At 31.5% G+C, this 22,462-nt stretch overlaps 1 protein-coding gene across 4 annotated transcripts in view; it reads right to left on the bottom strand.

The window, feature by feature from the left end:
- The window catches only part of dop (microtubule-associated serine/threonine (MAST) protein kinase dop), a 189,818-nt gene that overhangs the window by 158,568 nt on the left and 8,788 nt on the right, over positions 1–22,462 (bottom strand). For all 4 annotated transcript variants that reach the window (XM_085821506.1, XM_085821508.1, XM_085821509.1 and 1 more), the window contains exons 2-8: positions 21,278–21,609; positions 15,977–16,151; positions 14,694–14,767; positions 11,578–11,606; positions 8,851–8,921; positions 6,868–6,934; positions 725–806 (exon numbers count right to left, since the gene is read on the bottom strand). In XM_085821506.1, coding sequence (XP_085677632.1) covers positions 725–806; positions 6,868–6,934; positions 8,851–8,921; positions 11,578–11,606; positions 14,694–14,767; positions 15,977–16,151; positions 21,278–21,601 — 822 coding nt within the window. In that variant the 5' untranslated portion in view covers positions 21,602–21,609. The remainder of the gene's footprint in view (positions 1–724; positions 807–6,867; positions 6,935–8,850; positions 8,922–11,577; positions 11,607–14,693; positions 14,768–15,976; positions 16,152–21,277; positions 21,610–22,462) is intronic.

Raw genomic sequence — 22,462 nt, 5'->3', positions numbered from 1 at the left:
TTGGCTCCCGGAACATCAATCTGACTTCCAACACCTTCCCTGACCATGCATAGCCTGGATATTAATGACATGGAAAATGTGTGGGATATGGTGGAAAGATGCATCCAACAGCACTCTCCTCTTCCATCTAATTTACAAGATCTAAAAAGCTGCATAGCCAATGCATAGCCAATGCTCTGGACGAAAATGCACTCCAGAAGCATGTAGACTCGATGCCCAAATGACTCACAGCAGTTATCCAAACAAAAGGTAGTCCAACAAAATATGGATTTTTGGTTTCCAATTCATTGGCCAATATGTGTATAAACATTCAAAGACACTGCATCACAATTCTGTACTTGCCATTTGAAACATTACTGCTTTGCAAAATGTTACCGGTCTTCCTTTGATGCTGTTTTAGCCTTTCAATGCAGAATCATCCACTCATTAAACAATAACAGCACAAAAGCATATAAACTTTGACTAAAATTCAACATTAGATTGGCAATAATAATATCAAAGCTATGTTTTATAGATTTTGAAAGACTACAATACAGATCTCTAAAACTTAACAATAATCAAAGAATGAATTTCACCTGTTTTTAAAAGTTCATTAAATAATATTTCAAATTTGCTGTGTTAAATTCTTAATTTATCAATGCAATTTTCTTAAATGACATCAACTGAAATGTACATTTTTGTAAATTAATGTAAAATTAATTAAGTAACCTCAAACTGTACTCACTGAAACATTAGAACTCCCTGGAGTATTAGTACCATAGCCTGATGAAGGAAGGGATGCCAGAGACCATCGTCTACCATCAACCCTATTATGAAACTCTTTTAAGTTACAGAAATGAAAATTAAAGTGCATTACATACCTGCAAAAATGTATAATTTCTATGATGTTTTGGTTTGGGGCACAATTATCTCATCTTTTTCTAATATATTTTACATTTTGAAATTACATCAAAGTTTTGCATCAGCATAATTGAATATTAACCTTCATTTAATAAATCTGAATACTGTTTATCAACATTGATTTAATAAACAAGAAAATTATAAGATCCAATATACAGAAAAATTACAATACTTTTAATTAAAAAATTTTCTTCTTTGTACAAAGAAAAATACACGAGGAGAACACACATATTAATTTTATGACATGATATTCAAAGGTCATAGTTTTTTTTATACTATTGATGATGATGATGAGATCTCATGGGTTTACAGTTTTAATGAATATTTTAATGTTCATTTTATTTTACAAACATTACAGATATATTTCTTTGCCCAAACCACACCAAATTATGTCAATCAACCCTTCACGCAAGTTAATTCAAGTTACATGAATGGAAATTCAGTATTTATCTGAAAACAAATAAGAAAGGGGACAGCCTAAAAATTCCTAAAGCAAAGATCTATATAAGAAAGATCTATAAAGCAAAGATCTATATTCCTAAAGCAAAGATCTATATATGACATTTAATATGTGTATGTTTATAGCATGTGTAATAGTAAGAATCCGGTTTTGCTGCTTTAACTATTAAATGAGTGGAAAGTCTTTAATTATTACTAATCTGTTTTTGAATTTTGAGATGAAATTTAATAAACAGTTCAACGCCGCACATAAAGTGCAAAAAATGCACATCTAAAAATGTAAATGTAGATCCTGTCAAAGTCTACAGACCATGTTTAAAAGGTTTGGTTTGGTTTATTTGATTACGGCAAAGCACTCTAAGGCTATTGGCCTAAGGGGAGGGATGCCTTTGTGAAGGACTTTCTAAGGAAACTGGCTCATATACAAACTACATATGGGGAAAACACAAAAGCGGTCATGCAGCCAGCCCGTTCATGGGATTCAAACCTCGGAACGAACTACCAATGTTCAGCGACTTTACCACTTGACTACCTGTGGGCCCATTTAAAAAATATCTAACAACTCATTACAGAAAGCATACGAATAATGAACAAACCTGAAGGCAACACTGAATGAAGCAACTTTTGAGAAGGATGCAGTGAGTAAAAAAAGGCTAGGAAACTATGCTTTAAGACTTTTAAGTCACATTCAATAAATGAATAAAATCTCCCTAAGCTACTGTTCAATGTGGAAATTCATATAAAGATAAAAGTCTTTATGAGAAGTTCATACCAAACTTTTAATCTATACAAGATTATTGCTCAGTGCAATGGCCAAATGGTTAAACCACTGAAAGATGTCACGTAATGTGCTTTTATACTACACAAGTAATAATTCTCCAGATAGTGTCTCATTTGATATTACAAAAGTCATACTTTCACATGCAGTATCAGAATATATTAACAACTTGCAAACCACGAATAGTTTTTTGATTTTAGGGGAATTGTTAATCAATGATTCTAACACCCCTTTTAATATCATCTTCAACCACCAAGAAAACTCAATAGATTATCTGAATTATGGCAAAGCAAATAAAGGCTATCTGGCTAGAGAGAGGACAGCAATAAGATCCTAAAACATTCAACTAGACAAACCTGCCAAAAACTTGTCATGAAATTGTCCTCAGACATAAAAATTGATAACTTTACTTGGTTTTGAAAGACTCTGGTTAGTTTGCTTTGTTTTGTGTGATTATGGCAAAGCCTTTGGGCTATCTTCCTAAGGGAAGAGATGCCTTTGTGGAGGACTTTCTAAGAGAAACTGGCTTGTACTTGCGTGGTCTTACCCATGTGTATATTACACATGGGTAAGACCACAACCCATGTGTATATTACACATGCTCATGCAGCCAGTCCTTTTGCAGGATTCGAAACTCAGACCAAACTACCAATGTTCACGGACTTTACTGCTCGGCCCCTGGTGTGTGAAAGACTCTGGGCAAAGCACTTACCATTTCCATACAAGTGAGGGCAATAAAGTTATTTGACAGATTCTTATTAAACATAATATTGCCTAGAATTTTAGTTGTTCATAATTCAGAACAAACAATCATTCTCAAATCATCCCAACGGCAGTCACACCAAAAGAAAAAAAATCTGAAAGCTTTCAGGTTTTGTATTATGCCCAAAGGGACATTTCTTAACTTTTTGTGCATTATCTTTATTTATTAAATATCATGTTCTTTGCACTTAGACCATAAAAATTCAATTCACCAGCAATATTACAGAATATTTAAAAGAGCATATCTTTACAATTTCCGATACCTGGTCTCGTGCGCTGGAGATAAAAATGCCCCCCTTACAGTGTTGCCATTGCTCGCTTTAAAATCGTTGAGTTTCTTAATCAAAAACTCATAAATGCTTGACAAAATATGAAACAGATAATAAAATAAATTCTAAATCTAGGGTTCCAGATGTCCATATTCGGGTAGAGACGGACGTTATTCAAAATTTGATATCTCTAGGTACCATTGTTTTATTACAATGTGGGAAACATACATACATTTATACAGATTTTTCATTATTTAATTTCCTTAAATATAACACAGAGCTCTAATATTTGGTGGCAACAAATTAAAAGGTAATTTGCCATTTATAGTGAATCAACACAAAATGCCAAAACAAAATTAAAAGCCCTTCTGAGCTAATGCCCTTTGGGTTAAAAAAAAAAAAAAAAAAAAAGATTTAATGCAGAAAGATAAAGTTCTTGCTATATTTTCCTGTTTCATTGTTTATTCTTTAACCGCTTGCCTGATTATCCTGAGCTACCTCAGGTTCGTATATATTGTAGTTAGTTATTATCCCGTGAAAACTTGGGCGAAGCAAAATTTGTTAGTATGATTTGTTTTATCACGGTTTTACTTGGCCTGGAGGAAATGAAAGGAAATATTTAGCTTTGATTTGATCACCGGCCACAATTGTTTGCGATTGGTTAGAAGAACATTCTGGACAATTTCAGCGCGCCCAACATGAATCCCATCGAACATTTATGGGACATCATCGAGAGGTCAGTTCGTGCCCAAAACCCTGCACCATCAACACTTTCACAATTATGGACGTCTATAGAGGCAGCATGGCTCGATATTCCTGCAGGGGACTTCCAACGACTTGTTGAGTCCATGCCACGTCGAGTTGCTGCACTTCGCTGGGCAAAAAGAGGACCGACAAAATATTAGGAGGTATCCCATGATTTTTGTCATTTCAGTGTATGTGTTATATTCTTCATAAACGTTAGTGATGCTCAATTTTGTTGAATATATTGTGAAAAAGGGCTTGTAAAAAAAGATTAACCCCAGATGAAATAGCAAATCTTTTATGTGAGCTATCAGATAATGAATCTGAAGGATGTGAACTTTCAGATATTGAAGACAAGGACTTTGAAATGGCTGATTTTGAAAGTAAAAAAGACAATTCAGCAGATTTTGATGGAGGACAGAACAAGGAAATTTCAAAAGACGCATCAGGTAATACAGAAGCTTTTACTGCTCCTGATGGCACAGAACGGAAAATGTATAAAAATTTTTAAAATCCTGGAAGGTTTCCAGTACAAAATATATGACAAGATAGTAGACCAACAAATCAAGCCAAAAGAAACATCAGTGATAGCAGTGTGCTGAGTGCTTGGTTTTTATTTACACATAGCACAATTTTGAACAATGTAAAGAAATGTACCTAAGTAAAGGCGAGGCATGTCCTTTAAAATGAAAGTTTGTCTCTTTCTAGAGATAAGTTACTTGCCTTTATTGGAATACTAGATGCACATGGTGTGAGTGGTGAAAAAGGAATAGAACTTCACACAGTATATCACGAAAAGAGGGGGGAAAATGTAATGACTTTAAGTACTCATCATTCAACTGTCGATATAAGTAACAATGAAAAAAAGCCGTAGAAATAATTAGTTTTTATAATGCACCCAAATGCGGTGTCGATGTAACTGATGAGATGGCTAGAAAGTTCACTATAAAAGCCCTTTCTTGAAAATGGCCTGTTCATCTTCTTAAGATAAGTTTGATTTAACTACAATAAATGCCTGTATTTTTTTTTTTTTTAATGAGTGAAAAAAAAAACAATTACAAGCTGATGAAATATATCAAAACTACATACGCCTTATTAATAAACCAAAAAAAATGCAAGCAGAACGGATCTAGCAGAGAGATTAGCCCCAAAGAAGAGACAATGTGAAATAAAACTTTGTAATGATAATGACTACTAATATTTGTATTTCAAGCAGAAAATGCTAGATTATACAAACTAGATTATACATGCTAGCTAGATTATACATGCAAAAACTGCATTTCTAAATTTTAATTTAAAAAGAATAGTAAGCACATGAATTTTGCGAAAAGCATGCCATTTTCTTAACATCGTAAATTCAGTTATCCTTTTTTTTTAAATTAATTTTTGTATCTACTGTTCATAATTACAAATTTAAATGAATTGAATAATGTATTCATTATTGTATTCTCGCTTATGCATTTAATACTGGAGTCGAAATGACTCTGGCAGGTGTTCCAAGGCCGATGAAGGCTGCAGGTGTTTTAATGTTAAATCCTAAATTGCACTTTCCTTATTATAAAACTGCTGAACAAAGATCAGCAGTTCCAAAAAATTTTTTCTTTCGCATACCCCTTTATGAGACTTGATAATTATAGAATACTCCTAACATATTCCTTCAGAATTTATGATCCCCTTACTTCCATCCAGCAATCTTGCAATATAGTCCTTCTCCTTTCATTTGGGTAACTAATGTTTGAACAATTCTTGGAAGCCTTTTAATTAGTTAATTATGTTCTCTTTAAACTAGTTAAAAGGCTATTTGTTACTCGAAACTCACTTCTCTTATAGAAATTTTTAAAGTGCCTCATATTATTTCAATCATTTTCTGTTCTAGTGCATTTTCCCCAAAAACCTGTCTTGTTGAGAATAGATTCTGTTACAATGCTGTGAAAACAGAACTATTCTGTAACTCTATATTTATATTTGAAAAACTACCAGATAGTTATGCGAGATTCAGTAGGCATAAATCAGTATGAAATTTCAAACGTAACTAAAATAAGTGGTTTCAAACATGGGCTTAGCAAATACCAAATCAAAATTATTACAGAAGTTTCCATACTGTGCAAAGTTGTACTTTTTAACCACTGAATCACTCACTATCCACAATCACAAAATTGCTACTGTCAGAAATCCAAAATTGCATTACTTCATCGAACCAGAAGACTTTGTGCTACACCGATGATAATCACAGCACAGAGGAACCAGGAAATTTTTATAGACACAAAACTCTACGTTTAGCAACTTTAAAAGAACTTGAATTTTAAGAAAAAACTCCACACTCAAACTGATTTGCATATTTAAGAAAGAGAGTTTGATTTACTCAGTACTGAAAACACAGTTAGCTGATAACCACTGACTATGATATACAGTGACACAAGAGGACAGGAAGTGACTACATATGATTTGTAACATCTTAGGTGGCTGACCACAGGAAAAAGTTCCCAGGAAAACCCCTTCACTGAGTATCAAAATGAAGCCCAGAGCAATAAATTCATATCGTGAGTCTGTATATTGAAGTCAAGTCTGGATGAATAAGTATCCATAAATGATACAAAAGGAATTTAGCAATATGGCAATTATGGAAAAGGGGAATTACAACTTATTACATTGCTTTTTCTGCCCCTGCTTATATATCTTTGCATATCCCTAAACAACCCCTCACGTACCCCCAGGAATACGATTATGATACGCAAAACATTTGGCAATCCATTTAACATAATTAGAAAATTCTAATTTAACGTATTTCACATAACAATTCAGAAGTGCTGCAGTATATTCAAAACACTTTGCATGAGTTATGGTGGTGTAAGCATAGGTGAAATTCAAAATATCATGGACATACATAAGAGAAAATGCTTTTGTACAGTTCTTGTACTAAATTAATTTTAAAATTAAAAAAACTGAAAATCTTACCGTTTTACTGAAGCACAAATAGTGTGTTGACTGAATGAAATATTCCTCATGTTATCAACTGGTGCAGCTGAAAAAAAAAATACGAAAAAATTAGGCTTTGAAATTACAGATGAAAATGAATGATTTACAGTAAATTTTATTTTTAAATTACATAAAAAGCAAAAATTACACATCAGATTTTTTTTTACTTCAATGATGATAGCAAAGAGTGCTCCATTTATATATATGTGTGCATGTGTGTGAAAAAGAGAGAGATATTAAATATGAAAGCAAACTACTACCTCTAATTTGGCAATAATCCATTTTATTCCTCATTTTAATTTGGCTACTTCTCATTCCTATCCTAACACTACTAACTGTTCATAATATATAAATCTAAACCACATCATTTCAAAATCAATTCGCATCATGCCATCTTATGTAATGCTTAGCTATTTGGCAAAATTTATTGGGTAAAAAATGTTTGCAGGTTTAAATTTTACTGTTAAATGACCATTGTATTTTTTCTGTAAAATGACGTGTTGAAAACTAGATTTTTATTCTGCATTTTGGTACTGTTTGTAATCTTAATTCATTTAAACATATTGCATTATTTAGCTTCTTTGAAAAGTCTAAAATCACATTGGGTTACTAGACTTTTTGAGAACAGGTGTAAATACAATCGTATAGAAATTGTTTTCCCTCTTCTCTTTCTGCTTATTTTTATTTTTTACATTATTAAGGTCAAAAAGTCAAGTGGAATGAAGCATGAATTCAGTACTCCTTAAATGTTTATGTTTTAATGTTAAATAATTACCCCTTGAAGGGTCAATTTGAGAGATTAAAATATTAACAATTAATTTGCATATTAATTTTTTTTATTCTTCAAAAATGTATTGAAACTTCTATAATTTTTTTTAATTTTCTTTCCAGTTTGAATCTTACTTGATTTTAAAATTTTACAAGTTCTTTTTAAATTCAATTTAAAGAATTTTTTCAAGATGGTATAAGATTCTTCATCTAATTTACAAATTTTAAGTTTTTTTATAAATTAGAAGGAAAAAATTATACCATCTCAGAAAAATTCTTTAAATTAAATAGCAAAAACATAAAATGTGAAAATTAGGAGAAAAAAGTTATACCATCTTGAAAAATTATTTAAATTGAATTTAAAAAGGAGAACTATAAAATTTTAAAATCAGGTAAAATATATATATATATATATATATATATATATATATATATAATTAATAATTAAATACAATTTGATTGTCTCCTAAAAATGACAAGAAAATACTTAACTGAAAAACTATTGAAATGGAGGATTTTGTAAAGTGCAAAACTTATTAAAGGTGGAAAACAAAAATTGTAATATAATTTAATAAACAATTTTTACAAGAAAAACTGTTGCCGATTCCATAGAAAGATCCTAACTTTTCAAGAGGAATTAATTAGTCTATTTCCATAAAATCAACAATTCAATCTGGCCATATTTCATCTCTCTCGCATTTTTGTACAACACTCCCGTGCTAAAATGTAAAAAAAAATGCAAATTCAACTAAAGATTTAAATTTAAAAAATTTAATGAAAGTAGTAAGTTTTATTAATTTTTTTTTTAATTTAAATCTCTGATTTTCAAATAAATGCGAAAAAAAAATTCCTCAATGCGATTAAGACAATATATGTGGAGACAGACAAAAAATGTAGTACACTACGGAATAAAATTTAAAATAAAAATCAATAGTTCCAAAGTAATATATATGTATATATTAATGAAACACATGGTAAGCTAAAAAGAATCACAGTTACAAAAAGTTACAACAAACAATATAATTAGCACATAATATTTACCTCTGAGACATCAAATTAAATTTTGCCTATCATTTCTTGCCACAGATTATAGATGCTTTATGTGTGATCCTTTTATCATGAGACACAGATAAGATGTATTTAAAAAAAAAGAAAGAAAAAAGAAAAAAAAAAAAGATGAAAGACAGAAATTACCTTGCAAAATTGGTGAATGGCAACGAGGTAAGGTGGGTGAGGTATTGCTGATAAAACTCTTACGCGTAGATCTAAAAATCAAAATATGAAACATTCATTATGGTAGACATCCATCAGCAAATGAGTTATTGATAATCAAATAATCAACAAAATCAGTTCAAATAAACATGAGATAAGAAAAATATTTGTTATGATGCATATATTTTGATTTATTTCAAATGAAATAGTTTTGTTTACTAAAGTGGAATAGCCATATTTAAATTTAGTATAAAAATGAAAATTAATACATTTCAATTACTTGTGACAATTATTAATAATTTTGAAAATTAATTCAATTTCAGAGTTAAATCTCTATTAACCATATCTTTATCAAACAAGGTCTCTCTTAATTCAAGCCAGCAATCAACTTAAACAAATCACTGGGAAAACGTAATACATTAGAGAGGGTACAGTGAAAAATCAGTAACCATTTGCAAATTCCTTTACCAATGATTGATCTTTTGGCCTTTCTTTTCAGTGATGGATCAGTTAAACACCACTTAAGTGTGAACACTACTGTAAAAATATGACTTACTTCTGTTAAAGACAAAAACGGCAGTAACCAACAATGAATTTGCAGACATGTTTCAAAGGGTAAAACAATGAAATTTCAGAGTGGATAAATACAGAACATAGTTACCCAAATTTTCAAATGTCAAGTGATGAAAAATCACTTGCAGTGCAGATCTAGAAAAGAATAAAAATTATGGAGGTGCTGAAGATGATGATGATTAAATGGAAACACTGATAAAACTAGCCATGTAGGTCTTGAATTTTGAACATAAAATGGGAGGGGGCAGAATTAAACAATATGACCTTTTTTTCTGCAGCTGTTGTTCCCACGAGTCTAATTGGGCCATGGAAAAAAATAATAAACTTATAATTTAAAGTAATAGACTATAGTAGGCACTGAAATCTTCAGCAAACTTCTTTATTATTTAAACCAATGTCCTGATGCTTCTTGTATGGATATTTTAATGATTAAAAATTGGCATGATAATGTGATAAAATTATAGGACAATCAATGACGAACCCAGCTCACGGCAATCTCCAGGATATAACAAACGAACCTGGTCCCTTCTAATTTTCTATACATTTAATATTCTTTTATACCATTATAGTGAATCACCAAAAGTATGAAAATCAGATATAACTGTACAGATATCTTGGATTGAAACTTTTCTGTGTGTTTCATGTTTTTTTCGAAATTTCTACAAATTTAAAGTTATTGAACCTTAAACATCATCCATGTTTTATCCACATTTACATTAAATCCATAAAGGAAAATACCTTTATGTTAGTTTTCTTTTACCTTCACTGCACTTTTCTCTATGTTCTAACCAAAGGCTCTGAAAGGTAGAGCTCTTGGAGGACACAAACAGATTTTAGGTCACCGAATAGTGTTAATGACCATTGAACCAGAGTAAATAAACAGGATCTCTAAATCCAGATTCTTTGACTGAACAGTCAGACATAACTCTACTTAACACTGATGCTGGGCTGAAAATGCTGAAATTTTCACTATTCACGGAAAGAAATGAATCGTATGAGCTGGAGATATACAGTTGATTTGTCTTTTAGGGAAAAAATTTTGATGCTCATTGGTTTGTTTTGTTTAAGTATATAAATGCTCTCCAAGTTATGTCCTTCAAATAAGGATTCTGCATTCTTAAGTTTTTTGCAAGACACAGGATATTCTTTATATAGGTTATTGAAGCTTTGCTTTTCAACCATGGATAAAATTCTCTCACAATCCGAAACATGCCAGCAGAAAATTGCATATTATTTTTGCTCTCAGAAATAAAATAAAAGTTAAAAGCAAATAAGACAATTATTTTTAGCGTTTATATATTGTTAAGAATGAAACAATTATTCATAATTATAAAATCAAGTAATTTATCGCATAAAATTATTAATGCATAGCAAAACTGGAAAAGAACTACCAATAAATTTAATGATTGTATGTAATATTAGTTCTACTAAAATCTTAATATGATTTTTTAAAATTCGATTTATTATATACTCCTTTTGGTAGATGTAACAAGGTTAATCAGTCCCCTCACCCACGATTTGTCGTCCATTTTCAACATGCTTTTTGTGAGGTAATCTTTTTTTTTTTTTTTTTAATTGGATCAGATATAGCAAACCAAACTTCTAGTTCCTTGAAATCTGTTAGAGCGGGTTTCGATTGTATAAGAAATTTGACAAACTTTAACAATTTGCATAAATTTTGATGCAGTTTGTTGACGTTTCCCATGAATATTTCATATTTTTGCTATGAAATAATATATATGTAATAGTTATTAGTTGAAGCAGAAAAATTTGATCCAGTAATAAGAGAGTTTCATTAAAATTTTAATACTTGTCCATACACAGTTATATTCAGAATTTCCGATAAACAATTTCAGAATGCCTTGTGGGAAGAAAAAATTCAAATTTAGTCTTTATTAACTAAGATTTTGATTATCCGATCTAGCTACAGTCCCACTTAACTTGGATAATTGAGCTTGAACTCTATTTAAATATAAAATACACAACAGTTTCTCTAAATTATTTCTACAAAAATTGAATCCAAAATTAATTTGAAAAGCATGAATGTAAAATCTTCATGTCATATTTTTTAAACATAAAAATATAAACAGAAAAGCTAAAAGAAACATGACAGAAAATAAAAAATGATATATATACCTTCCTCTTCTAGGTGGCCCAAGATCCTTCTAGAAACAAAAGAAAACAATATTGTATTTTCAAAGCTAGATTACATTAGCAATACATGTTTAACAATAATTTTAATGGATTTCAGATAGGTAATTAAAATAAGAAATCGTGCAAAATCTGATATGTTTAATGGAAATTATTTTAAAGTTAGCAAAATTCTTTCTAAAATGTTGTCAGCTCAGTTATACATTTTCATTATTATAATCAAAATTTACCTTCTGTTAAATTATTTTTTAAAATGAAACTGCAAGTTTTAATTCTTAATCACATACAACATTAATATATAACTAAAAGCTGGCCATCACAATTATAACACCAAGAAAGGAAAGCAAATACAAAAATGATATTTATTGTACATAAACAGTATGGCATGAAGACAAAATTGATTAAATTTGTAAGCAGGTTGGGGGTTAACAGGGGTATGAAATTAGTAGAAACAGCTGCCACCCCTGATAGCTAAAACGACTCTTACCCAGTTAAGCTTCGAGTCAAACTGGACTTGGATGACAGAAACAGGAAACTCATCTCATGCAGTCTATGCCACACTTCATCAACATTATTAGCTGGAGAGTGGTGGCAGGCCAGTCTCTCAGGAACCAATGACCAGATGTTTTCAATGGGTTACAGATCTGGAGACCCTGCAAGCCAGGGCAGCAGTCGAATATCCTGCGTATCAAAGAAGGTCAGAACATGATGTGCAATTTGTGGTCTTGCATTATCTTGTTGGAATACAGCATTTGAAGGCCTTGAAGATAGGGTACAACCACTGAATATAAGATGTCAGAAATGTTCCAATCTGCGTTCAAATTACTATCGATCCAAACTAGAGATGTGGGTGTTGTGCACCCAGTGGCTGCTCAAACTATCACACTAGGTACAGGGCTCCTATGCCAATATCGAATGTAAGCAGGTGATGCGCGGTCTCCTTGGAACCTCCAGACACGCATACGACTATCAGAATACCGTACACAGAACCGGGACTCATTTGAAGACGACATTGTGCCACTCTTGTACCCAGCATTGTCATTCGTGGCACCAGAGTCGCCGTCTCTCTTTGTGCTGCACTGTCAAGAAAGGCCAAAGTAATGGTTGCCATGCTGATAGTCGAAGTTGTTGCAAATGTCGACGCACCGTACAAGTGGATACTGGGCATGCTGCAAACATGCCCATATCCTGACAAATGGTTCATGATGTGGTTGTATAGCTTTGCAGGGCTGACCTAAGAATATGTCCTCCATGCCGTTTAGTATGAACCTCAGCAATCCACTGATTCCATACTCACATGTCAGTGGTTGGATGTTGATCAGTGCAACGGGCGATATCACAGAACGATAGCCCACACTCTCAATAGGCAACGATCCTGCTTCTGTCAAATTCTGACACTTGCTGGTAAGCATTTCTTATTATTATTGGAGACATAAAACAATATTCTGAGCAAACTCCGACCTTACAAAATGCTTTCCGAATGAAAAATCCACTACACAACTTTTCTTTTATGCAGTACTACAGATGTCGTTTCTCCCTCCTGCGTCATTTAAATGCACCGAAATACTAATCATTTGGGTATCCTAACCTCTTCTTCCTTTCACATGATTTTGATGTTCATCAGATCATTCCTTCCTGTTGTTGCAATTTTAATGGCCAGCAGTGTATTTAATTCTTTATAAACATATTTATATAAACTTGTATATTAAAAATGATTCCCAAAATTGATTCTGATTTTACAAACATACAAATATAAATTACACATAAATTAGATATAAAATTTTAAAAGGAAACACAAACACACAAACAAGGATTTTCGGTACTTTTCCATTTCGCCGGCGCAAATCTCGCCAAGCAGATAAAAGATGTTAACAAACATTAGTTCTAAGAATTTTTATTTTGAAGGCATAAACATTTTAATATCGTTTAAAATTTTGTAAAAAGCCAATAAAGACAATAAATTTGTAAAAAGATGTTTATTTAAGAATTTACTATGCTTTCATGGTTCAACATCCTGATTCGGCGGTTCATATCACTTGATCCCAAGTAATCTCATCTGACGTAAACTACGTTACAAAAATCTAATTCTCTCAGTAATTATCTACATTCATTTCAAGTTAAATCTTAATTTGGAATATATGTTTAAATGCAAGAATTACTTCAATTTCTATGAATAGCTTACTCAGAAACTATGTAAAACCGTAGTGCTTTACTTCACTAGTGCATTCTCATTAGAATTGATGATTTTAACTCTTGACTTTGCCTTTTCTATATTTTCGCCTTCGGGTGAGCGGTGTGATTGCATCCTAATTGACTTAATTACCATGAATGGCCTTGGGGCATAAAATTGAACTATCTGGTAAGAATTATATGTAATTTTATGCCAGTATTGAAAGAAACAATCAATCTGATAATAAATGACTGTGAGTTATTTTGAAAGTGAGGCATAAAAGGTTACCAGCGAGGATATTCTGTTTGGCATCAATTGTACCATTACTGGCGACTTATCGCCTGCGCCGGCAGAACGGAAAAGTATCGGATTTTCTAATAATGGGACAACAATTGTAACCAAACACAAATGCAGATGCAAAATACAGCCTAAAATAGTGTTGGCGACCCTAATGGCATGTTCATGATGTGTCACTGCTTAAAAATATAACTGTACATGAATATTTGAGAAAAATAAGAGAGCTCTATGAAGACAATAAATCCAACAAACCAATTTTGGATTTATATTCCATTTCTTTCTTGGCACGCCGACTAGTCCCATGCCAAGCTAGATAATCTTTTAATGTGATCACACAGCTAAAAATAGCACTTATCATAAAAAAGAAGGTTTCTCTTCTAAAGACCTAGAATCATTGCACTACCTCAGGTTAAGAGCAACAACCACTGAAAAATTTGGACTAAACTAATTGCATTATATTAAAATGACAGTTAAAGAATCATTTATACATTGAATTTAATTAAAATTTTTATACACAAAATACATCTATAACTTAGAAATTTCTTTTGATAAATGTGAATAGTACATAGCCCAATTTTGAAAACTTCACTAAAATTAAAAACTCCCAGTGTTAATAGAAACTAACTTTGCTTACCATACTAGCTGAAAGAGATGGAGCTGACTGACCCATTAAAGATGCTCTCATTCTAAGCAGATTGGATGATTCAGCTAAAAATTAAATTATTACAAATACTAATTTATTTAAATCCTAAAAAATTTAAAACATGTAAACAATAAAAATAATAAATACATTTTGGACAGCTGCAATTATTAAAAACAACCTTCCCAGCAAAATAGAACAAAATTTTGCAACTACGATGTGACAAACATTCACCAAGGGAACAATCTGTTACTTCAAAAGCATTATTTTTTAAAATAAAATTTCTCATTAATTATTTCAAAATCTCAGATTTATCTCCAATGAAACAATTAATTTCATATAACAAAAAAATGTTCAAGAAATATTATTAATTTATTCACAAATCAATATTTAATGCAATAGAGCAATATTTAATTCAATAGAGCAATTTTTATTATTACTTCCTTATTATTATGGCACCTTTTATTTATATAGATCAAGATTATCAATAAAGTAGCCACCATCACCAAACGACCTGCAATGTCTAACCCCAGTTCACTTACAGAAATGCACTAGCCCCATTATATTGAGCAACTTTCACATGCTGGAATGCGAGATAAAGCACCATTTTTTCCCTCGAAGAATGATACAGCATCATCTCCATTCCTTAGTAAACAAAAAAAAATTTTTTTTTTTTTTTTTTTTTAAGGCACATAATACAACAGAAATGCAATGAGAGTCTACACCAAACCGTAAACCTGGTTAGGACTGCCAGTTGTTTGATGACATACACAGTGATTTATTTATAACATTGGTGCCATTTAAGCAATGCAAGTCATAATAATAAGCAAATACCTCATAACAAGTAACAAAACAATTCTAAAGAGAAGTGATACAACAGCTACATTCATAAGGAAAGTATGGAACCTTATTAAGTGGGTGGGGATTAGAACTACAGGTTGAGAAAATTATTTCTGATATGAGCTCAGTAAAATGATTTGCATACGAAAAAAGATTATTTACGTTCTTTCTAAGAATGGCAATTCATATATAACTATTAAAATACAGACTAATTATTTGAGAAGTGTTTTTAAAATATAGTAACTGCTTTAAATTTTTGTATATAGCAGACAATGTTTTCATTTTCTTTTTATTATTTAGGTTTTTTTCACTTATTTAAAATTTACTTTTAAGTCAAAAAGTTAAAAAATAACTTTATAAACTAATGTTAAATTAAAACAAAAATTATCTCCTTTCTAAAGAACGATATAACTTTTAATAGTAAAAAAATAACAAACCTTGGCTGGGAGAAAGCTGTGAATGAGGACTTGAAGTGAAACTTTCTCTACGAAATCTGACATCTTCGGAAATCTGTCGGGAAATGGGACGTGGCTTCCGAGGGAAAAGGGAGAGAAGATCATCATATTCACAAGGTTTAGGTGAAATAGCAGGAGAAGAAGAAGTTCTTTCTACCTAAATAATAAGAAACACTGAAGATGATATCATGATGTTTCCGCAAATAAATCAGCTCATGGCCAACTAACTTTTTGCCAAGCTTATAGGTGAAAGGCAACAGTTATTTGAAAATGGAAGCCCACTAAAAATTCCATAAAATGGCAATGAATCACTAAAATTAAAATAGCAAGAAACATCCACAAAAAATTACTTACCTGTCAGAAGAAATCTTGATGTAATTTTGTTTGCAGTGTTCTTCCTACGCACATAGCGATCTTTTTCACTTACCAAAATAATCAGAGAATTTGACACTGTGCAAGCTATTCCCCCCCCCCATATACACGGTGGTCTGCATTTGTTAAAAAAACAGAGAATTTTATGAAGTACAACTTCACAGAATATCAGTTTATTGCATTCTTAACTGTTAGACCAATCATCATATTTCTGAAGAAATGCAATGCTTTTTTTTTCATTGCCCAGCAAACTCAACAGTCTCATTTTGATGCCTTACCACAAAAGAAAAAAAAGAGAGAGAGAGAGAGATGTATCAGTGCAAAAATACCAGCACAATAACCATCGAATTTGAAGGAGGTAACTGATGTTCATCAACTATGTCTATACATTTATACCTGGGTTGCCATATGAACAAATTTTTGCAATATCATGCGCTGCATCCACTGCTCTTTCACAGAAATCTTTCAAAAATCCACACCACATCTTTCAAAATGACTTCACAAAAAATCAGTCGCCAACATTTCACAGCACTCAAGTATTAGCACAACGACTTTAATAGAAGTCGTCAAATTTTCCAAACATGACGAACTCTGACAAGCATACACATAACAGTTCTCTACATTTCAGTTTAACAAACAATGTTGCCATTCCAATTGGGGATACAACAAAAAGGATGTTTCAAGTCCTTTTTGTTGTATTCCCAGTTGCAGTGGCTTTTATAGACAAATCGCGATATTCTTGTCTTAAACTCAGTTTTGAAATATGTGCTTGTGGAATTTGCCTACAGTGGGCAACACAGCAGTAAAACTTCTGCAGGAATACAGTAATCCTTGAGAAACCCTTGAGCAGTAGAAGAGTTATCTGCTCATTGTAAACTTTCAGTTTAATAGCAATACATTTGTTTCTCTGGCGACACTTAAAAGGAAATGTACATACACATAAGCCACAAACCATAGAAGAACTTAAAGCCACTAGTGCATGAGCAGTTCAAGCATTAGGACCAAAAAATTCACATGATACATGACAAAAGGTAACAATGCCCATAATATCACAGATATTATTTTTAAAACATAATATAAACAAATTTATTTAATATTTTGGGTGGCAAAAAAATAAATAATATTATTTTATTCATTTTTTTAAATTATAATATTAACAAGGTTGTACTCAAACTGGAGAATTAAATTCCCTGACTTTTCCAGGTTTGTTTTAAGAAACTTCCATTCTATCTGTTTAGCGTGTTGGCTGCGCAGAGCATAAATTAATTATGGTACCACTTAAAAACATAAAAATTTGACAATATGACTTATAATGTTTATATACAGTTATTTATAATGTTATACAATTTATATACAGCTACTTATAATGTTAATGACAGAATCTCCAAAGCATTACTATTATAACTATAATATGTGTTGTTTTCCTCAAAAACTTTCAAATTAAGTTTTTGCCAAAGTAATAAAACTTGGGTTAGAGTAGACTGAAGGGTACTCCTTGTATTATTGTGAAGTTATTGTTTCATTTATTGCCAAGTTGTTTCATTTATGGTAACCTGAGTAGTTGAATGTTACGGAAACCCTATTATAACATAATTGGTTGCATGATTCTGGTAAATTTTGATTTATGGGATGTTTTGTAAGGGCATGTGTTGTGTGTAGGTTAGGAAGTACATTGCTTGTTTTATTGTTTAGATGGTAGAATGGCTGAATGTAGTAAGATTAATTTGAAGCTTCTGTACGATTTGGAACAAAAGGGGAAAAGAGCATTAATTGACTGTTGTGCAAATGAAGGTTTACTTAGTAGCTATTTTCTGGACAGTCCAGAACTACGGAGAATATTTTTGACTCTTGTTTTTATGAATCTATGTGGCGGCACCGATATATGAATTCAAGCTCATATAATTTTAGAAAGTTTTTGAATGCTGTTAAGGAATTTTGTGTGCCACAGACTGAAGACGAAGAAATTTCTAAATAAGGTAAGTGGATATTTGCTTTGTGTAGTGCTTAGCTGCATAAGAGGTTTTTCCTTTTTTATGTTATTTTATTGTTTCGTTTAAAATGTAGTTTATCGAGATTATGTATTTTTTGTTTGCCTCTACTGTAGAATTGGGTGCTCCTTTGACTTTTTATGTGAAAATATATCGATGTGTACGTGGACGAACTCAAGGGAGAGTGCAATGCCAGGTTTGTGCAATTCTCTGATGTTATTTTTAAGTGAAAATAGGTCGACGTATACATGGATAAAGTCAAGGGAGTGCACAATGCCTAGTTTGTGCAATTCTGATTTTTTTTAATGAAAGTAGGTCAATGTGGACATGGATACTGAGTTTGCGCAATAATTTGACTTGTTATTTTGTCTTGGCATAGCAGCGATTTTTGTGACTAAAATTGTCGCTGCACAAAGCCAAAATAAGAAGTCAAAGAATTACACAAACTCAGTAGCCATGTACCAGCAAAAACCGCCAATTTTCGCTAAGGGGTACTCATAAATATACTTCTACCAACACTTGTTATACAATATTTGCATACTAAACCACCACTGTCTTCAGAAATCATCTTACTAAATTCTGAAAGGTAAAAAAAAAAAGCAGTTTCTTTTAAAAAAGTCAACAGACTTTTAATATAAGCATATATAATGCAAATTAAATGTAATCTTTTATTAGAATTGAAGACCCAAAGAAAAGACATTTAGAATATTTAAGAAAAATTAGCATGAAACTAGAATTCTTGTTTCGATTCCCGAATGACGCTTCCAGTATGGCAACCCTGTATTAACTACACATGAGCAGTGTCTTTTTAAAAATATAGTATGGCAAATCCCACAACTACATATTTTTTTAAATTATGATATACTGAAGTAAAATTTCTTAAAATTTCTAGGAGCACTGATTTCTAATAAAAAGTAAAATAGTTTCTCAGTACACAAATGTGATAAGTGAATTTTATTGACCATTTACATCAAGAAATTTGTGCATTGAAAGAATATTAACAATTACTTAAAAGAAAATACAAAAGCTTTAACTTCAATTATGAAAAAATTTTCTTAGTTTTAGAGAATTAATTTCTACATTTAAGCAGTTTTTTTAATAATTAAAATGAACTTCAATATACATATATAAAAGAAAATATAAAATTATTAATTTGGGCTAATTTTTATCACTAATTAAATTATTCAGACTGTTTCCAAACAGTTCCACGCATATTAAGTTCATTATATATTAAGAGATTTAAATGTTATTCAGTTTTCTTATGTATTTAAATTATATTTACTTCCAGTACATTTTTAGTTCATACTTCTTATTATTATTCACTTATTTAAATTTGAATACAATAGGGAAGAATTTTTTTTCCCTTATTTTACCACACTAAACCAATTCCAAGGATTAAACTAACTGCAGAAATAATTATAAACTGGCTTTTTCCTATAATAAACCTCTGTGACATGGGAAATACCAACATTGCAAAATAATACTTTTCAAATAAGGTTGTCCAGAACTTTCATGCTCTGGAAAAAATTGTAAAATGTTCTAAAAGAAACAGGGATAAATACATTAATCATATACAAATGCACTGCTAACCATATTTAAAGTTTAAGAATGAAGCAAATCTTGAAATTTAAAAAAAAAAAAAAAAAAAAAAAAAAAAAAATTGGAGATTCAAAACTTGAATGTTCACATTTTTCCCATCACTCAAATCTTAAATGCTTCAACTCAAAAATATGGAAAGATTGGTTTTTATTAATGTCTCATGGAAGCATTCATCCCAAAAAAAATTGGGTTACTCCAATATCAGTGATATAATAGATCATCAATATCACTACTTGTTGGAACTGAATGCAACAATATGGCTGTAGCCACCTAGCAGAAACTGCCAGAACCCTTCTAATTGGCATGCTATGTTTTCTTGAAACTAATGAATTGTCTCAATAGTTTTGGATATGGATAATCTACTGCTTAGCAGTCCTAGATATTTCTAGCAATTCATGCCATACCATGTAAATACTGCAATGCACATGTAACTTCAGTAATCTATGATAAGCACTACCCAGCCTACAATGCAATGCTTCCCATACTTTCTTAATAAATGTATGTGTTTAGGATTTGGATTCAAGAAAAAGCTCGACTCACTCCTAGCAATGTTTATACAGGGTATAGTTTCAGATAGGGTTGGATGCTAAGAGATCTAGAGGGACATAAGAGCCCCAAGGGGCAGGAAGGTGGCTTCAAAAAAAGTAAACAGAATATTGTTGATAAATTTGGTTACTCATCAAATAAACACTTAAACATTAATTTATTTATACAGAGGTTAACTTAAATTTTTTAACAGTTACTTTTATTTTGATAACTTAACTTTTTTAAAGTTACTTTTATTTTGGAACAAGCCTTTCCTATATATTCTAATTTCATGTCTACATTTCCCTGCCAAAATGAATTTTCAGGATTATGATATAAGCAAATAAGGTAGAAATGAATATTTAAGCTGTGGTCTGAGTGACTTCGGTAGAAGAGGATGTTCTGCATTTCGGCAACGTTGTTGCTGTTAGTTTAAGCTTGCTATTCTATTTTAGCTAAGATATTACAAAACATATTATAATCATTGATATTTATCACTTAAAATGGTTTAAAACGTCTTTAATCACTGCCATTCTGTTTTTATGTGCTGTACTCAATTTTAATTAACAATCTGATGAAATTTAAGTGGAACAAATATCTAAAAAAAATTTTTTTGTTGTTTCCAGTCAAAATCTAATGTTGCACGGGTTGGGATTCATCGAGGGAGAACCTCAAACAGGAAGTACTGTACAAAAAAAATGTTGAGAAACCATGATGTATTGGTTTCCTGAAACATTAACAATATTTCAAGGATTAAAAAGAATAAAAATGTTAAGAGATGCAGGTGCCCAGAACTTACGTGACTTGTTCCTTCAAACTCCTTCGCAAGTTGTATTACAGTTATAACACATTTGACTTTCGCTGGATCATCAACATTGAACTTAGTCCTGAGATCTTCTTCAGTCAGGCTGCAGAACTGATTAAGAGGTAAGTCAGAAGGTACTACACCCATCAATACTTCTTCAAGACGATTGGCTACCATGAAAGATCCCACAGTGGGACATGGCACATCACGCCACCTCTGAGCAGTGGTTCCTTGTCGACTTTGAGGAGCAGATGAGGAACGGTTGGTAAATGCTTCTCGGCGTGAATGCCGCCACTGTGCGTGCTCTTTATCACTCATTTCAGAAACTTTAAAATAAAATACATAAAACGCATGATTTTCATAAAGAAACAAACTAATTCAAAATAGCAATAAAGAAAACCAATAAATGCAAGCAATTTCTTTTTACATGTGTCGGTTATCCAGTACCCACTGATACGTTGCTGAAACACCTCTGACAATGACTAGTTATGTCATAACTAGTACAGTAGAAAGTCCAAAATCCGGACTCGTCGGGACTTCGGCGATTCCAGATTTGGGATTTTTCCAGATATTAGATCATCGATTTAAATCTGGTAAGATGGCATGCAGAAATTATACAGTTAAAAATATGAAATTGTAATTTATGACATAAAGAACAATTATGATTTAAAGAGTATCAAAATTTACAAAAAAAGCTTAATATTTATTTGTTTACTTTATTAAACATTTCTTTCAATCATAATTTATGAAAAAAAGAACAATTATGATTTAAAGGGTATCAAAATTTACAAAAAAAAAAAGCTTAATATTTATTTGTTTACTTTATTAAACACTTTTTTTCAATGTAAGTTGTTTGTGTTGCTTCCACAAAAAATTCAAAAAGTTCCTTTTTCTTATGTCATATACAGTTGACTTTCCAATGCCATACTCCCCACATAATTTTGAGACAGATTGTAGATCCTTTGGCAGCACCAGAATTAGAAACTCTTTTCGACCTAATCGAAAGTTCAAGCTCAGTTTTTATAAAATTGCCGTAATAATAACAGACTGCAAAAAATAATAAGCTGCATCAAACTAAAAGATTAGGGGGGATGCGCAGTCCGCTACATTAACTGAAATGCCTTAGAATCACTAAAGATAATTTTAGCCTAGCTCAATAGCATCCATTATACATTATTG

The sequence above is a fragment of the Stegodyphus dumicola genome, chromosome 8, assembly GCF_044657685.1.
Source record: "Stegodyphus dumicola isolate Sdum_Otavi_A_Nest chromosome 8, ASM4465768v1".
Lineage (NCBI taxonomy): Eukaryota > Metazoa > Arthropoda > Arachnida > Araneae > Eresidae > Stegodyphus > Stegodyphus dumicola.
This window is presented reverse-complemented; position numbering and strand designations above follow the sequence as displayed.